This window comes from Neoarius graeffei, chromosome 13 (assembly GCF_027579695.1).
Source record: "Neoarius graeffei isolate fNeoGra1 chromosome 13, fNeoGra1.pri, whole genome shotgun sequence".
NCBI lineage: Eukaryota > Metazoa > Chordata > Actinopteri > Siluriformes > Ariidae > Neoarius > Neoarius graeffei.
In genome coordinates, this window is record NC_083581.1 from 81,718,863 (window position 1) to 81,737,438 (window position 18,576).

Genomic DNA, 18,576 nt, shown 5'->3' on the forward strand with positions numbered 1-18,576 from the left:
GAAACATTATGATCAGGGGCGCAGATACGTTTTTTGAACTGGGGGGGACAAAAAACTGGGGGGGACAAAGCTGCCAGAAAACCAACCCCAACCCCGATATGCCTGTCAAACTTGTTGTGGGTAACCATAGCAACCAAGCTCGAGCTCGCAACCTGTGCAGTCTGCGCAGCTCAACCAACCGAATATCAGTCTTTGTTTTGTTTTATGTGAGTTGTTGCAACTATGTATACACTGCTGTGCACCTCAATAAACCGAATGGTAATTAGTCTTTTGATTTTTCCGTGAGGTTTGCCTTATGCAAAGAAAGACAGCATAGACGTTTTTTCCTCCCTATAAGTGGGGGGGACCGAATGAGGTGAATTTAAATCTGGGTGGGACGAATCCCACCCGTCCCACCCTCTATCTGAGCCCGTGATTATGATGCCAATGACAATACTTACCTCAACGTGCTTGCGCAGATTAGACGTCGAATTTTTGTATGCCGCAATGGCTGTCTTCTTGGGCACACATAATCTGCATTGCATAATGAAACTGTCACCCCTTTTCTCTACGAAGCTGAAGTGATCACGTATGTAGGGCCAGGGGTGCACTTCATTACTGGAAGAAATTGCATTTTCTGCAGAGTCGTCCACCACAGGTTCCTCGGTCTCCTCCATGTCCGCAGGGGCGCTTTATCAACACCCGTGGCCCAGGGGCTAGGCCCCTCATAGGCTACCTGTCAACCCTACCCTTACCGTTGGCCAGGAAAACACTCTTATTTTATTTGCAATACGTGTCAAGCATTTACAGTGTAAGCGCGTAATTAGCCTAGAAGCCTACGATAGGTTACGTTTGGCTCAGCGTAGCTGCGCAAGGCCCACGCTCACATTGCTCAACACATCCGACCACAGAGGGAGAGAAGAACATGCGCATTATCATTACAGAGCCGGTTCTGATTATCACCACGGACAGGACAGTGATACTGCGTAACTTTCACGCAGGGGCATGGCCAGAGATAACCACACAAGCGCGCGTGCGCTAATGTAGACCTATGTATTGTAAACATAAAACACACACACCTACAGACAAGTCCTTTTAAAAAATAAAATACATAAAAATAGCTCGGCGGCATGAAAACAAACATTCACTGCAAGACAAGGTGCCCTAGAATCGCCATCAGTTTTTAATATCTATATGGACTTTCTTGTCAGGATTGCACAGCATGAGATATCAAAACTGTACCCAGATACAGGCTTCAAGTTCAGATATTGCATTCCAAATGAGGTATCCACAAGAGAAATGCGTACGAAAGCACGAGCATCAGGAGAGGGTTGCAGAACAGAGATTCTATACGCAGATGATCAGGCCATACTCGCTGGATCCATCGAGGAGCTTCAGAATATTCTTCAGTTGTATGATAAGACCTACACCCGCTTTGGTTTACAAATATCATATGTCAAAACAGAAACAATGGCTTTTAACATCAATGAGGATATCAAATGTAAACCAAGTATCATTTCCCTTGGTGGCACTAATATTAAAAACGTCCGCACCTTTAAATATCTTGGTTATAATGTCAGCAACTGTGATGAATCCTCACATTTCCTGCATGCTAGGATAAGTGCTGCATTCATGAAATAGAATGTACTGAAACACGTTCCAACCGACCACCGAATACTACTAAAAACCCGTATAAAGTTCCTAGTGGTATGCGTTCGATCTCGTCTCCTGTACAGCACACAGGCATGGCAACTATCATCCAGTGAAATTCACAAAATTGAGGTAGTGTGGCACGGCTTCCTAAGGAAAATGATTAAAGGTGGATATAAACGAAAGAATGCCCCTGACCAAAAGAACACTACAAATGAAGATATAGACTGGAGCTACAAGATGTCCAATGCTGACCTCCGGAAACTGACAGGAACCCAGGATATAAAACTATCCTGCTACGTACAACAACTAAAATATATTGCTCACATTTGCCGGATGGGCAATAACCAAGTGCAAAAGCAGCTCCTGTTTGACAAAAATGGTTACAAATGGACGAAATGGGAAAACCTGCTGGGCATAGACACCCAACAGATAAGACATATGATGATGGACAAATCAAACTTTGAGCAACTGCTGCAACTGCTACAGCAGAAGCACCCCTAGAGAGTTTAACTTTTGACAGGGGAACATGATGATGATGATGATGATGATGAAGGTACTTGGCTCGGCAGCCACATGAAACGTAAACACCATGGACAGCGGCCAAACTCATAACTCTACAGACTGAAATACACGAAACCAAGTCCTACTAGGGTCTATTTTACCGATCTATGTTCAAGCATCATGCAAGTCTTCCTTCTCCTTGAATAAGACCGTGCATTCAACTGCCTTTTTGACATGACTGCATCGAAATACCACTTGCAACAATATTTCACGCACTCCATCAAGAAAAAAGTTAAACATGATGAACACGGGCATACTGTTTTGAGCATACGATTTTTTAAAAAGAAACTAGCTACATCAAAGTCCTTCAATAAACCCATCCTTTAGTGCAAATGAGCTTAACCCAGTTCAAAGCATGACGCTAGCAGTAGCTGCATAAGGCAAAATCATGTGGGCCTTTCGTCAACAACAAGCCACGGCGGGCAAACATTAATAATCAAGCGTCCTTACCTTAAAACGTTGTCTTGACCACAGAACTTCAAGTATTTCACTTAAATCCACACGGGTTAACAACACCCAACACAGCTAGTGAGAAATGTGGATCTGCGCTAGCTTTGTATTGCTCTTCCCCTCAGTATGCTTACTCTGTCTGCTGCCCGAACTGTGAACATTATAGCCTACAATCTTTTCATCAATTTCTTCAGTAGATGCCGTTTTAGACATTTTATTATCCCCATCGAAATATGCTGTTATACTAACAGGATTATAACTCAAATCACATGACACATATTCAAATCACAACTGATTTATTTTACTGTTGGACAGATCATAGCATATCTAGCCTAGCTGCACATAGCCTAGCTGCTGGTAGTATACCTGTCAACCCTCCCGTTTTTCCCAGGAAATCTCTTATTTTGACTTATTTCCTGCTGTCTTCCCGTTTTTTTTATTTTCCCGAAAATATCCCGTATTTTCACATTATATAAAAGTCCCGTATTTTCACAATATAAAAAAGTCGGTAGGTCCAGAATTCATGATGCGCCTCTGACAGGAGTTTACAGCAGGAAGTCGGGCCATGAATTCACGTCCCCGCCCTCTCAGGCATCAGTAATTGCATAACTACGTCCGGAGGCAAGGCTGAACAAGTGATTAGGTCCAGTGTTGCCAGATTGGGAGGTTTCCCGCCCAAGTTGGGCGGTTTCAAGTGCATTTTGGCGGGTTTTGAACATATTTTGGGCTGGAAAACGTCAGCAGTATCTGGCAACACTGATTAGGTCTGAGGTGAAGATGGCGATGCTAATAGCTAAGAAAAACATTAGCCTCTCTTTCTTTGATGATTTCAACAAGTGCGTGGCTGGAATGTTCCCAGACTCTTCCATCGCAAAGAAATTTTCCATGGGGAAAACGAAAGCCTCCCAAATAATCAAAGGTAAGCTACACATGTTTACATTAAGTATGTCCTGGCTAAGACCTCATAAATAGCCTAGTGTAAACTAATTGGTGTATTAACTGTTTTATCCACTCATTGTCTATTTTATTTTCTATCTGAAACTTACCCATTTTAAATCACTCGTGGTTTAATATCTTATATTACTCTTTATTACTCTATCTATCTATCTATCTATCTATCTATCTATCTATCTATCTATCTATCTAGTGTTCCGAGGCCATGACTATGGTAAAACCATAATAAATTGCAATGGAATTGAATTTATTGACTGGTTATATAATGACCTTTCTTATTTTAACATAAGATACGTATTTTAGCCCTTAATTTGGGAAATAACTGGTACCACTGAAAGCAAATAAAAATAAAGGTATAGTTTATTCACAAATGCACTCTATAAACCATAAGCATATTGAGTTTGGGTCTTGGCTATCACCAACATGCACCAGAGTACAGGAAATCACAAATACTAGACAGAAAATTGCCCCCCATTCAACTACACACCCACTTTTGGTGAAGGGTATGACTTTCCGAAATTTTCCCTTATTTTGAGTTAAAAATCTGGGAAATATCCCTTTTTTTCAAACCTCAAAGTTGACAGGTATGGCTGGTAGGCTGATAACTGATAAGTAGCTGATATTCTGAACAGATTGGTGATCCTTACCTTAAAAAAGTCTGTGACTTCAGGCAACGATTCTATCATTACCTGCATCTCTCTCTTTTTTCCTTTTATGCGCCCCGCTAACATGTGAACGCTTCATCTTTCAAAGCCTCTAAATTTGTGTCTCTGTAGTCTGCAGTCTTTGGCGCGCTTTCGTGCGTGACGTTACATTTAGTTCCATTTTATTCTGGTCCAGTTGTGGGTGTTCGTTTCGCGAACCACATCCACCATGTCTCTTACAGCAGGCTACTGTGCGCTCATTTATTTCTAACCTTATTTCTATCCATACATTAATGTAGGCCCACGATTCCGACAGTTTATTATTTTATTAATATTACAAGGCCCCTGATTGGCTGTGGCCCAGGGGCTTGAGCCCCCCGAAGCCCCCCCCCTTAAAGCGCCAGTGCATGTCCGCCATCGTCTGTGTGAGACTCGCGCGCGCGACATCTGTCCTTCCCATGATTCATTTCCAGAACGCATTTCCCCTTCTCCGTTTTAGCCTTTTTTATTTTATTATTTTTTTTTTACTCAGTAACGGTTGTGATGTAAAATGTACCGAAGTACACTACTTAAAAGAAAACATACTTAAGTAAAAGTAAAAGTACACTCTTTAAAAATTACTTGAAAAAGTATAAGTACACAAAAAAGCTACTCAAGTACAGTAACGCGAGTAATGTAATTCGTTACTTTCCACCTCTGGTGACCAGCCATCTTTGATGTGACATTGAAGGAGCAAAGGGTATATGGTGTTGGGCACAGGTGTTAGTTGGAGGCCGATGGATAATGGGAGGGCGGGCAATCACACTGTTTTTGACCACTCTCTAGTTTACATTCATTTCGAAACAGCTTTTTTGTTGGCATCACATCTATGGAGTAATTTTACCACCACTTTTCTTTCAAGTTTATGTTTTGTTAATGGACAATAAATTCAATTTTCAGTGGAAACAAAGAGGTGCGTTAATCCCACCTGGCTCTCCGTTGTTCATGGCTCATGGAAACTTGGACTTTAAAAATGGACATCACACACACACACACACACATATATATATATATATATATATATATATATATATATATACACACACATACATACACATATATACATACATATATACAAACAAAATACAAACAAACAAACACACTGCTTCCTTCAGAGCAGTATACAACTGCATCTGTCATGCCTTTGCACGCTCAAGCCTGGTACAGCTCAAGTGGACGTGCACAGAGGGTGTTGCATGCACCCTTAGGACAATTGATCATTGTACACACCTGTCACTGATTTGGAGCACAATCAGTGTATGCTTAAAAGGATCAGTGCGTGCTGTCAACACTAATGCTTGGCAAAGTATTATCACACTGTTTCAATGTTCACGTTTGTCACTTGCCATGTTTATGACTCTGTTTAAATGACTATGTTGAGTGACTCTGCTTTCAAATTGCTTTCAGTTTCATTTGTTTCAGTTTTCTTGTTCTGACCTTGTCTCTCATTTTGTTTCTGTAATTTGTATAGTTCATGTCTGTAAATGAAAACCTTCCTGCACTTACATCCATCTCAATGCCATTACATGACCGAATACTTCACCTCCAACAATGGGTGTAGCAGGAGGATACAGGCATGTCGCACAGTCCCATGCTAATCAGAATCAAGTTTATTGCTAAATACATTCTCACATATAAGGAATTTGCTTTGGTGTTTGGTCTGTGAACAGTTAAAATCGAAGAATTTAGCAAAGACAAGAGTAGCTATACACGGAGGCCTCCGTCGGTCATAGTCACTATGGGCACGTCTCATCAGTTGCGGTTGGAGCATCTTCGGCGGTGGCTGAAGAGCCCGCTCCTGGACTGGCAGGCACGGTTGCAGATGCCACAGACAAAGTTGGCATCGGTGCGTGGGGTCATACACCTCTCTTTCCTTTGGGCCCACTTGTCCTCAGCAGCATTAGCAAGCTTTTCTTCAACAAGCTTGGTTTGCTGTTTCACTGCACCCCTCCAGTTGCTGCAGTTAGCCGCCCGCTCTTCCCAGGAGTTTATGTCGATGTCCAAAGCCTTCGGGTCCCTCTTGCAGACATCCTTGTATCACAGTTGGGGGTGGCCAGTATTCCTTTTGCCAGCCATGAGTTCACCATAAAGGATGTCCTTTGGTATGCAACCATCCTCCATGCGCTGTCTGTGACCCAGTCAAAGCAGGTGGTGTTGCCTGAGGAGGGTAACCATGCTTGGGAGACCAGCTTGAGACACGACCTCGGTGTTTGGCACCTTATCTTGCTAGCTGATGTTCAGAATTCAGTGAAGGCAGTGTAGGTGAAAGGAGTTCAGTTTCTTCTCCTGCTTCGCATATGTGGTCCATGTCTCACTGCCATATAGTAGTGTACTCAGGACACAGGCATTGTATACTGCCATCTTAGTTTTTGTGGACAGCTTAGGGTTCTCCCAGACACAATGGGTGAGGCGGGCAAGAGTTGTTGCTGCTTTTCCAATGCACTTGTTGACCTCTTCATCCAAAGACAAATTGTCTGTGATGGTGGAGCCCAGGTAAGTGAACTGATGGATGACTTCTAGTTCGTAGTCATTGATGGAGATGGAAGGTGGGGCTGCAACATCTTGACCCATCACGTTTGTCTTCTTAAGGCTGATGGTGAGTCCTTGCATGCCTGTGAGAACTGAGACATGAGTGCCTGAAGCTGCTCCTGTGTGTGGGTTGCCACTGCGGCATCATCAGCAAACAGCAGGTCTCTGATGAGGGTTCCTCTCACTTTGGTCTTGGCTCTCAACCTGGCCAGGTTGAAGAGTTTTCCATCTGACCTTGTGTGAAGGAAGATGCCTTCTGTCGCTCTGCCAAAGGTATGGCGTAAGAGCATGGCAAAGATGATTCCGAAAAGCGTCGGCTCTAGAACGCAGCCTTGCTTAACTCCGCTGCATATGTAGAAGCTCTTGGAACAGTTGCTATTGAACTGCATGGTCCCGTTCGTATTGTCATGGAATGAGACAGTCATGCTCAGCAGCTTTGGTGGGCAGCCTATCTTGTGCAGTATCTGAAAGAGGCCCTCTCTACTGACAAAAGTAGTTATATACATAGAATAAAAAATAGAAGAATCTGAAATATACACGTTTGAAAGTGAACATATTTAAGGGGTATGTGCATGAGTGGTTGAAGTCCAAGCTATACAGTATGTCTGGAATGTGCAAAAATAGGTCACATGATGAAGATAGAGAAGAGGCATGATAAGAATGTGTGAGAGGAAGATGTGTGTGTAATAGGCTAAGTCAATAACCAAGCTGTACAGTGTATGCTGCAATGTGCAATAAAGGTTCACAGAATGGAAATGACCTTGAAATGTGCAAAATGGCAGTTCAGAGACAAAGTGCATTGACCCTCTGGGATCGGAGGGTATTTTCTGGCACTCTAATGATTTTGGCATGCTCTAATTTTGTCAATTTCAATAAATTGATGCAGTATTTTCAAAGTCATATGACTTTTTTGTGTTCAGCTCAAGTTCAGCTACAATATCATCTATGTAGCATGTACGGTATGTCATCAAAGTCCTTCCCATGTCATGTGGCACATAGGGTGGTGCCAATCTCTGTAGCCCTCTGCCTCTCACCTATTACATAGTTAGGGTTACAGTGGGGGGCTAGTCTTCTGGTAACCATGAGAGTTTGACTCCCCACTCACATCTGTATTGCAGCATGCCTTGCCAGATGGCAGTAGGTACCATTTTTATGATGATCTTTGGTATGACCTGACCATGAGTAGAACTCGCGATCTCCCGATCGAGAGGCAGACACGCTAACCACTAGGCCAACTAGGTCCAATCATGTATGTCATGATTGTACTTAAAAAATAAAAAAAAGCCTCTCAACCCCAGAGGGTTAATGTTATAGATTGGAAGTGTGAGGTTAGAGCTAGTGGAGGTCTCTGTCCTTATTGATGAGGCCAGCTGCAGTGGGGTAAAAAGATGGCCTTATGGTAGGTTTTGGTTCTAATGGACCCCAACCTATCCTTTCTGTTCTCCTCAGGGTCCTGGACTCGTACTGGTCCTGAAGAGACAAAAGGTTGCAGCTAATCATCTTCCTAGCAGAACAAATGATGTGCTGCAGTCTGTCCTTGTCCCTGGCAGTGGCAGCAGTGTACCAGACTGCGATGGAGGTGAGGATGGACTCAATGATGGTGGTGTAAAAGTGCACCATCATTGTTTTTGGCAGATCAAACTTCAAGTGCAACAGGTACTCCATCTTCTGCCGTGCTTTCTTGGTGAGGGAGCAGGTATTTGTCTCCCACTGAAGGTCCTGGGTGATTATAGTGCCCAGGAAGCATAAATACTCCACAGAGGTTACTGGGGAGTCAAACAAGGTGATGGGGGAGGGTGTGGCAGAGCTCCTCCTGAAGTCTTCAATCATCTCCACTGTCTTTAGAGCATTAAGCTCCAAGTTGTTCTGCCTGTACCAGGATACCAGATGGTCAATCTTCCACCTGTAGGCAGACTCATCCTCATCAGAGATGAGACCAGTAAGGGTGGTGTCATCTGTGAACTTTAGGAGCTTGACAGACTGATGACTGGAGGTGCAGCTGTTGGTGTACAGGGAGAAGAGGAGAGGAGAGGACACAGCCTTGGGGGATCCAGTGCTGATGGTTTTGGAGTCAGAGACGCATTTCCCCAGTTTCACATGATGCTTCCTGTCAGACAGGAAGTCAGTGACCCACCTGCAGGTAGAGTCAGGCATGTGCAGCTAGGAGAGCTTGACCTGCAGAAGAGGCAGGATGATTGTGTTGAAGGCAGAACTGAAATCCACAAACAGGATCCTAGCATAGGTTCCTAGGGAGTCCAGGTGCTGGAGGATTAAGTGAAGAGCCATCATCTGCAGATCTGTTGCATCTGTAGGTGAACTGCATAGGGTCCAGGAGCGGGTCAGTGATGGCTTTGAGGTGGTAAAGCACAAGGCGTTTGAAGGATTTCATAACCCCAGAAGTCAGGGCAATGGGTCTGTAGTCACTTAATCCTGTGATCCTTGGATTTTTGGAGATGGAGATAATGGTGGACGCCTTGAAGCAGGCTAGCACATGGCATGTTTCCAGTGAGGTGTTGATGTCTGAACATCGGAGACAGCTGATCATCACAGTGCTTCAGGGTAAATGGTGAGACTGAGCCCATGTTTACATTAGACCGTATCAGCGGATCATCAGATTAACGTTTTTAAAATGATTAGTGTGCACACAGCAACGCCAATACACGATTTGCATGCACACAGCAACACCAATACACGGATACGCTCGGCTCCGCAGGCATCCTGCGCTCCAAATCACTCCGCCCTGAACAGCGAGTGCCCTCTGGAGGGTGCGCACTCCAGCCCTGCGCAGCTCACACAGCGCGTGAGTGAAGTGCACAAGCCATGATTCGGGACTGAGCCGCTGTGTGTGTGATCCCAGCGCATATCACTTACCACTTGCAAGTGGAAGGATGGCAAGCCTAAAGACAATCATAACTACACAATGGGCAGTATTTACATCAGTATTTGCAGTATTTTCATACTTTTATACTCTTTAATGAAAGGTGATACAAGGCGGAAGTCTGCGCCGTTTTTCAGCAGTCGCGTCACATGACCAACGCCAGTGAATCAGGAAGGTGGATGTCACAGTGACATTGTCCAATGAGACGCCAGCTAGAGCTCAGCACAGTGTATCTGCGTATTCTGAATGTTTACACAGCACCGGAGCTGACACGATCTGGATTGAATATGTGGACGCTGGCGGATTCCCGTTTCCCGGCGTTTCCAGGCGGTTTAATGTAAACGGACAGTGCATCCGCGAAGAAAACGAGACAGATACGGTCTAATGTAAATGTAGCCTATGTTGGGGCCTGCTGCTTTGCGGGGATTCAGCTTCTTGAAGAGCTTATTGACGTCCCTCTCCTGAATGGAGAGAGTTGAGGCTGTGGTGGTGGGTGGATGGGCCTCCAAGGTGTGAAGTTGTAGAGAGGCCCTGGCAGCAGTAGAGGTGGAGGAGGTGTGTGTGTGGGGGGGTGCTGGAGTCATGGTGGATGTTATCAGGTAAGTCCCATTATCTATCTCAAAGCCATAGAGTCATTGACTGAGAACTGGTGTTGGAGTTTCTCAGAGTACAGTTATTTAGCTTCTCTCACTGCCTTGCTAAACCTGTTCCTGTCCCCACTTCTGAATGCTTCTTCCTTTTGCAACTTTAGCTGTCTGAGCTTATCTGTGAACCAGGGTTTGTCATTACTGTAACTCACCCTGGGGCTGAGAGGCTGCATGAGAGCGAGGCTGCACGAGAGCAGGCTGAGAGGTTGCGTGGGAGCGAGGCTGCGCGAGAGCAGGCTGAGAGGCTGTGCAGGAGCAGGCCGAGAGCAGGCTGAGAGCTACCTGCAGGCTGCATAACAACAACAAACGCAATGCCCCCGAAGAGAGCTCCTACGGTCGAGGAGATTGAGGACATCTAAAAATCCCTCGACTTTCTGGGTGAGGAAATCTCTGCTGTCAGGATGCAGCAGAAGACCATCCTGGACCTGGTGGAAGAGGTCAAAGTTCTGTGGCTGCAGAACACCGAGAAGGCAAAGAGGATCGCCTTTCTCGAGAACCGAGTGGAGGATCTGGAGCAATACACCCAGATAAAGAACATCATTGTGGCCGGACTGCAGATTAAACCCCGGTCATATGCTGGAGCAGTGGCGAGAGGAGACGGAGAGGAGCAGAATGAGGAGGATGCTAACTCTGTGGAGCAACAGGTGACACCATTCCTGCACTCCAAAGGGATAGAGGTAAAAAGTACAAACATCGAAGCATGTCACCCTCTCCCACGGAGGAGCAACACAGACAAACCAGCTATAATAATAAGATTTGCCAACAGAAAGTATAAAATGCAACTGTTAAAGCAAGGGAGGAAACTGAAAGGCTCAGACGTTTTTCTAAATGAGCACTTAACCAAAAAAAAAAAAATGCAGACATTGCAAGAAAGGCGAGACTCCTGAGGAAACAGGGGAAAATCCAAAACACTTGGACACAAAACTGCAAAATATTCATAAAGCTGAAGAGATCTCCAGAAGAGGCCAAGATCCTGGTCATCTGAGATATTGGGGAACTGGACAAATTCTGAGGGAGCCAATCAAAGCAAGGAAATGATCAAACCAAGGGTTAAAAAAAACAAAAACAAAAAAACAAAAAAACTTACAATCATGACACAAGGACGGGACACTGGACACAAGAACTGGACACTTTCCTTTATACTGAGCATAAAACACAAGATATGGAAAATAATATTGATCCGGAAAATAATCTTTTCAGCCACATCAATATCAGCTGCCGGTATTACACTGAAAATCAATACAATGCAACAACCAGAGAAGGAAATAAGATATCAATTATTCATTTCAATACCAGAAGTCTGTATGCCAATTTCCATAAAATGAAGGAATATCTTAGTCAGTTCAATACTCCATTCAGTATAATAGCCATATCAGAAACTTGGATCAATGATGAGATGGGCGTAGATTTTGAGCTGAACGGGTATGAATTAAATTATATCAACAGAAAGAACAAAAGCGGAGGGGGAGTGGCAATATATGTTGATAATAGTTTGGAATATAAAATTAATAAACAAATGATGGTAGCTGTTGATGATTGGATGGAGTGTATTACAGTAGAAATATGTTGTGAAAAAATGAAAAATATAACAGTGAGCTGTATATACAGATCTCCTGGATCAAGCATAGAAGTTTTTATAGATTGGATGGAAAGTATGTTTATAAAATCAACACAGAAGGTCATGTACATCTGTGGTGATTTTAACATCGACCTCTTAAATCATAAGAAACATAAAATGACAGAAGAGTTCATTAACTCAGTGTTCAGTATGGGACTGTATCCAGGGCCGTCGACGGGGGGGACAACCGGGTATTTTGTCCCGGGCCCAGGCATGAGGGGGTGCCAAGAACTGGTCCCTCATGAAGATGCCATTAATCATTCTGTTTCATTTCAAAATGTGTTGATTTGGGGGAGAAAAATGTGCTATACTTGCATTCAATGAATGATTTCTGGTTCTTTTGCCTTTATTGTCTTCGAAAATAGATTCAAGAACCCACCTACCACCCCTAATGCAGAAATGGTTTGGTCTTTGATTAAGGCGCCAAATAACACAGCACTATTCTATCATAACGCTTCGACAATAAGCGTGCGAGCCCGTTTGCCAACATGCACAAGTCAGGAGCAAAGAAAAGAAAAGAGAAAAAGAGATGAAGAAGCCAAGAGCCTCAGGGGCTCACTGCAGACCCGGCGCCAGACACGGACTGACAGACGGGCCTTGAATTGCTTTGGGGGGGCACACATTTTATACGCCAAGCCAGGGCAACACAACTGTTTCTAGCAACCCAGGAGAGCAGCACAGACGTGACGAGTTAAATATTCTAAGAAACCTATAAAGCAACCAAAACAACTTTTCCAAAATGTATCAAACATTGCTCAGCATATTAACCCTCCTCTTGTGTTCAGGTCGTCACCGACCCGTTTTCAACTTTGACTTTGTAAACAAAGCCCTTGGGTTTAGATTCTTGCCTCAAGGCTTTCTGACTTTGTCAGCCACCTGTATTTTTACAAAATAAAACAAAAAAATTTTTTTTTCCAAAATTCTGTTATGCTCTAATTAAAAATATAGCACTTGTGGTGTTCGGGTCGTTTTCGACCCGGTTCTTAATAAGTAGTTTATGGAGCAATTATTACAACCAAAACTGAACAAATAAATGAACTGCTAGCTAAAATTGATATAGCTAGCTCCTCTGCCAACCATTCAAGCTTATGAACTAGCATGACATCATGATATTGTGTATATAAATAGCTCACTAGTTTGAAGTTTTTGGGTTATGTTGACATATGTTTTGTGCCATTAGTTCAGCTTAGGGGTCCATTTGGCCCGACCGCTTTTCCCCAATACACTAATCACTCATTTTGTTATGGTAATGAGGCTGTTAGTGGCAGTGTGTGGGGTGAGGGGGTCACACTTCACACACTTCACACTTCAGTGGTGAAGTCATGTTGGCTACTTCTGTGTGAATGTGAGAATGAGGAATAAAAACACATTCTATTCTCACATTCTCTATTCTATTCTCTATTCTATTCTATTCTATTCCCATGTGACCATAACGACTCATGTGACTGCAACCAGACAATTGTTTGATGGATAAATACCTCAGTGCACATGGACTATCGCTTCAGTTCCCTCAAGAATTTTGTGGTGAAAGAAGCTCCTCTCCAAGGAACGAAGATGCAGAGATTCAACATTCAACAGGCATTGTAAGATTTCATTTCTAAGCTGTAAGGTAACTAACAGCCACATTTCCATAACAAAATGAGTGTCTACAGGGAGGACTTGGGGCCAATTGGCCCTCTTGTGGGTTTTCTAGGTAAAAAGGCCAAATGGCCCCTCTCTGGGACTTCTAGTGCTAGACACACACACAACACACACACACACAAACACACACACACACAGAGAGAGAGAGAGATTTTTAGGCACACAAATGAGTGTAGGCCTTATCGGTTTGATTTGGTGGATTATTAGGGGTTTGTTTGACCTTACAAATCTATATGTTGTGCCATGACTTGTTCATTTTCATTGTTCTTTGTTTCATGTTATGGTCACATTAAAGTTCATTCACTGAAAAAGATTCTGTTGTTCCTGTTTCTCAGTGGTAATTATATATGGGTTGAAAACGATCCGAACACCATAGATGTAACTATTGTAAATAAAATAAAAAATAAAAACACATGAAAAAAAATTGTTTTTCAAGATATGTTCTAATACCCCACAGTAACAGCCAGGTAACAATAAATCTTTTTAATTATTTGTATTACACTTAAGAGGTTACGTTTTAATTTTTTCCTACTGAAATAAAGGGGTGTACACAGAAAACAATAACCTTAAACCCTTGACAAAAAAATAATAAAACTAATATTTCCATCTAAATGGAAGCCTAAAAGAGTAGTCAAGACATCAGGAAAAAAAATGGTGACAAATCATTGTGACTTGTGACTTTTTTAGCTGATTTAAAAGACGGGTCGAAACCGACCCATGAACACCGGGCATGGTGATAGAAAACGAACACAAGACGAGGGTTAAAATTTTATTTATTTTATTAGCTTCATCATATATGTATATATAGATATAGTTGTTGATATTTAAGGTTTCATGTGTTAAGTGAAGTGTGTTCGAGGAAATATAAAACTAAAATAACTGAAGACTGACTGAAATGATCGTATACTAATGTTCATATATGACAGGGAAACCGCAACAGCGTCGAGCCAATTACTGCGGCCCCAAATTAAGACTTAAAGCAACTAAATAGATAAATATTAATAATTGAAATTAGCAACTAATATAGAGCACATATTGAGTTTTTAAGCAGATTACTAACAGCAGGAGGTAGCGCGAGCAAGGCTTCGGCAGGAGTTGCATTTTAAGCAAACCGTTTTGAAAGTACGAGGATCGTTATAGTCATAATTGTCCAGTGAGTTGTAGTAGTAGCGTAGGATGACGTGTTTGAATGACTTCAGATTGTTCATGTTCAAGTTTAGTTCATCAGCAAGGGTGTTCCATATTCTGGTTGTCCTGATTAGGTAGGATTTCTGGTACGTACAGGTCTTGCATTGGCATACTACGTACTTGACAACATTGCTGCTTGAAGATCTTGTTTTTCTAGTAAGACGAGGAACAGGCAATAATGTAGGCTTCACATGAATCAGGCCGTGCGTCACTTTGAAGAAGAAAACCAGATCTAGGTATTCATGCCAGTAGGTCAGTGGGAGTAAAGATAGAGCTTTGAGTCTTGAACTGTAAGATACTGTTGATAGGAATGGTAGCTTGAGGATATATCTGGTTGCACGTCGCTGTGTTCTTTCCACCCTTGAAATCAGCTCAATGGATTGCGGTGCCCATATTTGTGCTGAAAACGCGAAATGAGCACGAACGAGAGTGAGGTACAGCGTTCGCCTAACGGAGACACTTTGGATATAACGAGTGTTTCTTCTTATATAACCTAGAAGTCTGTTAGCACGGGCTGTTTGTTCTAGTACCTGTTTGTTCCAAGTCAAGTTGTCGGATACCCAGACACCCAAATCGCGTTCAACATTAACGGATTCGAGTTCAGTGTTCTTGAGACTGTAAGTAGATACGACAGGCTTAAACTTTCTTGTGATCCTTTGCATTTTACATTTAGTCTCGTTAAACACGAGACCAGAAGCTGACGACCAAGCATGCAGGTTGTTTATATCAGATTGTAACACCGTGGCATCTTCCAGAGATTTGATCTTCTTGTAAATCTTCGTGTCATCGGCAAACATAGCAACATCACTTGACTCCACTGCGTCCGGGAGGTCATTTACGAACAGTAGGAACAAGACCGGTCCCAATATTGAGCCTTGTGGAACTCCAGAACCAACAGGCAGAGGGTCGGATGTAGCACCAGCCACAGTTACACATTGTCGGCGATCCGTTAAGTATGATCTGAACCACTGTAGAAGAGAACCACCAAAACCGAACTCACTTAGCTTGTGTAACAAACGACCATGGTCGACTTTGTCAAAGACTTTGGACATGTCCATGTAAATCACGTCTATTTGTTCACCATTGTCCAACAATGATCCAATATGGTCCAAGACCTCTAGGAGGTTGGAAGAACAGGATTTTCCTGTGACGAATCCGTGCTGACATGTATTGATCATGTTGTATATTTGTTCTTTGAAACTGTTAAGGACGCATCGTTCTAGAACCTTCGATACTAGTGAAAGCAAAGAGATAGGTCTGTAGTTTTCTGTATGCTCAGGGTCACCTTTTTTAAACACGGGAACGATGTTTGCGTCTTTCCACTCCTGCGGGAAGACGCCCGTGTCGAGTGATTTGTTAAATAGCTTACAGAGGGATGGTGCAATTACAGAAGCTGTCTCTTTAAGCAGTTTTCCAGGGATACCATCTGATCCTGTTGCTTTGGTGACATCAAGAGATTCCAGTATGGTTTGGACTTCACCAATCGTGAGAGTTAGTTGACATGTCGTGGGTTCAGGGACTGCGCCGTAAGTCTTGGAAGCTACACCGCGGGAGAACACTGAGGCAAAGTAAGTGTTAAATAGGTTGGCTATCTCCAGAGGTGTGTCAGCTGAACATCGAGGTTCTTCACCATGTGCAGCTTGATTACTCTCATTGGTAGGTGTTTTCATAGAGATGCGATCAGGAATCGTCCGTGATTTGGACTTTGTTTTTAAGATAGACCAAAAACGCTTCGGATTAGTATGTAAGTCTGGCTCAAGTGAACCAAAGAATTCCTTTCGACTGTCCCTAATCATGCGCTTTACTTGTGCTCGCAGGGATGTGAACCTCTGTTTTAGGAGATGATTTGTAGGCGATCTTTTCAGCTTTTGTCTTACAGTGTCTTTCTTCTTGATCTGGTGTATTATGGCTCCGTTGATCCAAGGAACAGGGTTACGTCCCTTGAGCCTCTTAGTAGGTATATATTTAGAGGCAGTTGAAAGAAATGTTTCCTTCCAGGCAAGCCAGTCAGCGTTAATATCATCGTGGTGTATGCATGAAGCGAGGTTAATTGTCGATAAAGCCGTGCGTAGACCTCTGAAGTCTCCATTGTGGTAGTCGTACACAGATCTGTGGGATTTTGTTGGTCCTTTAATGTAGGCGGTGAACTCGTAATTGATGATGGAGTGGTCTGTGAATACTGCTGCAGTATCTGGAGACAAGACTTCGGTTATACCGATCTGATCCAGCACGGAGGTTAAAATAAGGTCAAGTACGTTGTTTCTATGAGTTGGTTTGTTGTTGAGTTGCGTTAAGTAATGGTCGTTTAGGCTTTCTATAAAGGCGAGTTCGTTCACACCTGTAGCACTGTCGGAGGACTCCCAAGGGATATTTGGTAGGTTGAAGTCGCCCGATAATACTATGCCCTTGAATTGATCACACACGTGGTCGAGATAAGTGGTGAATTTGTCAACCCAGTTTTGGTCAGCATCTGGCGGGCGATAACAGGAACAGAAGAGTATTTTTTGGTCGGAGATTGTTGTTAGTTCCGCCGACACGATCTCTATATCTTCAGTACCTATATTTGGCATAAACTGCTTCACAGCTCTGAACGAGTTGGTCTTGACTGCGATTAAAACCCCACCGCCTCGTCGAATGTCTCGGTCTTTCCGGTAGATTGTATAGCCGTCGTGTAGAAGCTCTGAATCCAAGATACCATTGTGAAGCCATGTTTCATTGACACATGCAATATCAGTGTCATTTGCGTACACTAGTTCCTGGAAGCGTTCTAAGTTGGTTGTTGTTCCGTCATCAGTTTTGTGCCGGCTGAGTAAGCTCCTGGCATTTAACACTACGCATTTAATGTTCGAGAAATGTTTTTGATGTTTTCTAGGAACTCCTTTACTTGAAGGGCGGGGGTTCAGCGGCAAGGTACCGTCAACAGGTCCGGGATTCATCTGAACGTCATTTGCAATTTGGATTAGGAGTAAGGCCAGACATGCTCACTGCATCAGCATCAAACCAGCGCGTACCTGGACACCGGGTGGAATGTCTGGAGGATGACAGTGACTTGCACGACGATGACAGGAGATTACATTCACTTTGCTTTGCTGTTCAGACAGGTAGAGGAGCGTTGGAAGTTCTCGTTGAGGCACACAGATGCTCAGGAAGGTTGTCCATACAACCAAAAAAATGCACAAGCTTTTGGCCTTCATGCTATCAAGTCCTGATCAGCCTTGCCTCACGTGAATAGATCAATGAATTTCCTCTGATCACAATCGCTCGCGCGGTTCGTGATAGAGCGAGGAAGAGTGATTTAATGATGACGTGGCGCGTGCTGCTCTCTCAGTAAACGGTTTGGCTCGAGCAAGTTTAAAAGTTTGAAAAAGATGAGTGGTAAACAAAACAGTGTAAATAATGGAAAGTTAACGGAAAGTCTGTAGGGTTAACGGAAAGTGAAAATTAACGGAAGGCTATGATAGAAATCGAAAATAAATGAAAATAAATAAAACAATGAAGAAATTTAGATGAATTTCTTCATTCAAGAGGAAGATGATAAGAAAAGTACATATTCTTTCTATTATTAGCCTAAGCTATTCATAAGTGAAATAAACTAAGAATTAAGAAGCAAGAATATTACATTAGTACACGATCGCGAGTGGAAATCACTAATACACTCACAATTTGCCATATCCTCGTCGTATACAGTTGAAAACACAACTAAGGTATCATTTAAGCCTACCTATATTAATATTGGCTCCAGTATTGTTTAGATCTGAGCTTAACTTATCATCGAAGCCAAATTAATTCAGTGCA

General features: G+C 43.0%; 1 protein-coding gene across 12 annotated transcripts in view; it reads left to right on the top strand.

Moving 5' to 3' along the window:
- LOC132897205 (cadherin-like protein 26) overlaps positions 1 to 18,576 on the top strand; it is a 186,880-nt gene that overhangs the window by 30,235 nt on the left and 138,069 nt on the right. The window contains exon 2 of one of the 12 annotated variants that reach the window (XM_060938667.1): positions 8,259 to 8,388. The exons of 10 other annotated variants lie outside the window; for them this stretch is intronic. In XM_060938667.1, coding sequence (XP_060794650.1) covers positions 8,326 to 8,388 — 63 coding nt within the window. In that variant the 5' untranslated portion in view covers positions 8,259 to 8,325. Of the gene's footprint in view, positions 1 to 8,258; positions 8,389 to 11,923; positions 13,536 to 18,576 lie in introns of those variants that run through there. One more of the 12 variants, XM_060938664.1, reaches the window with a different exon arrangement.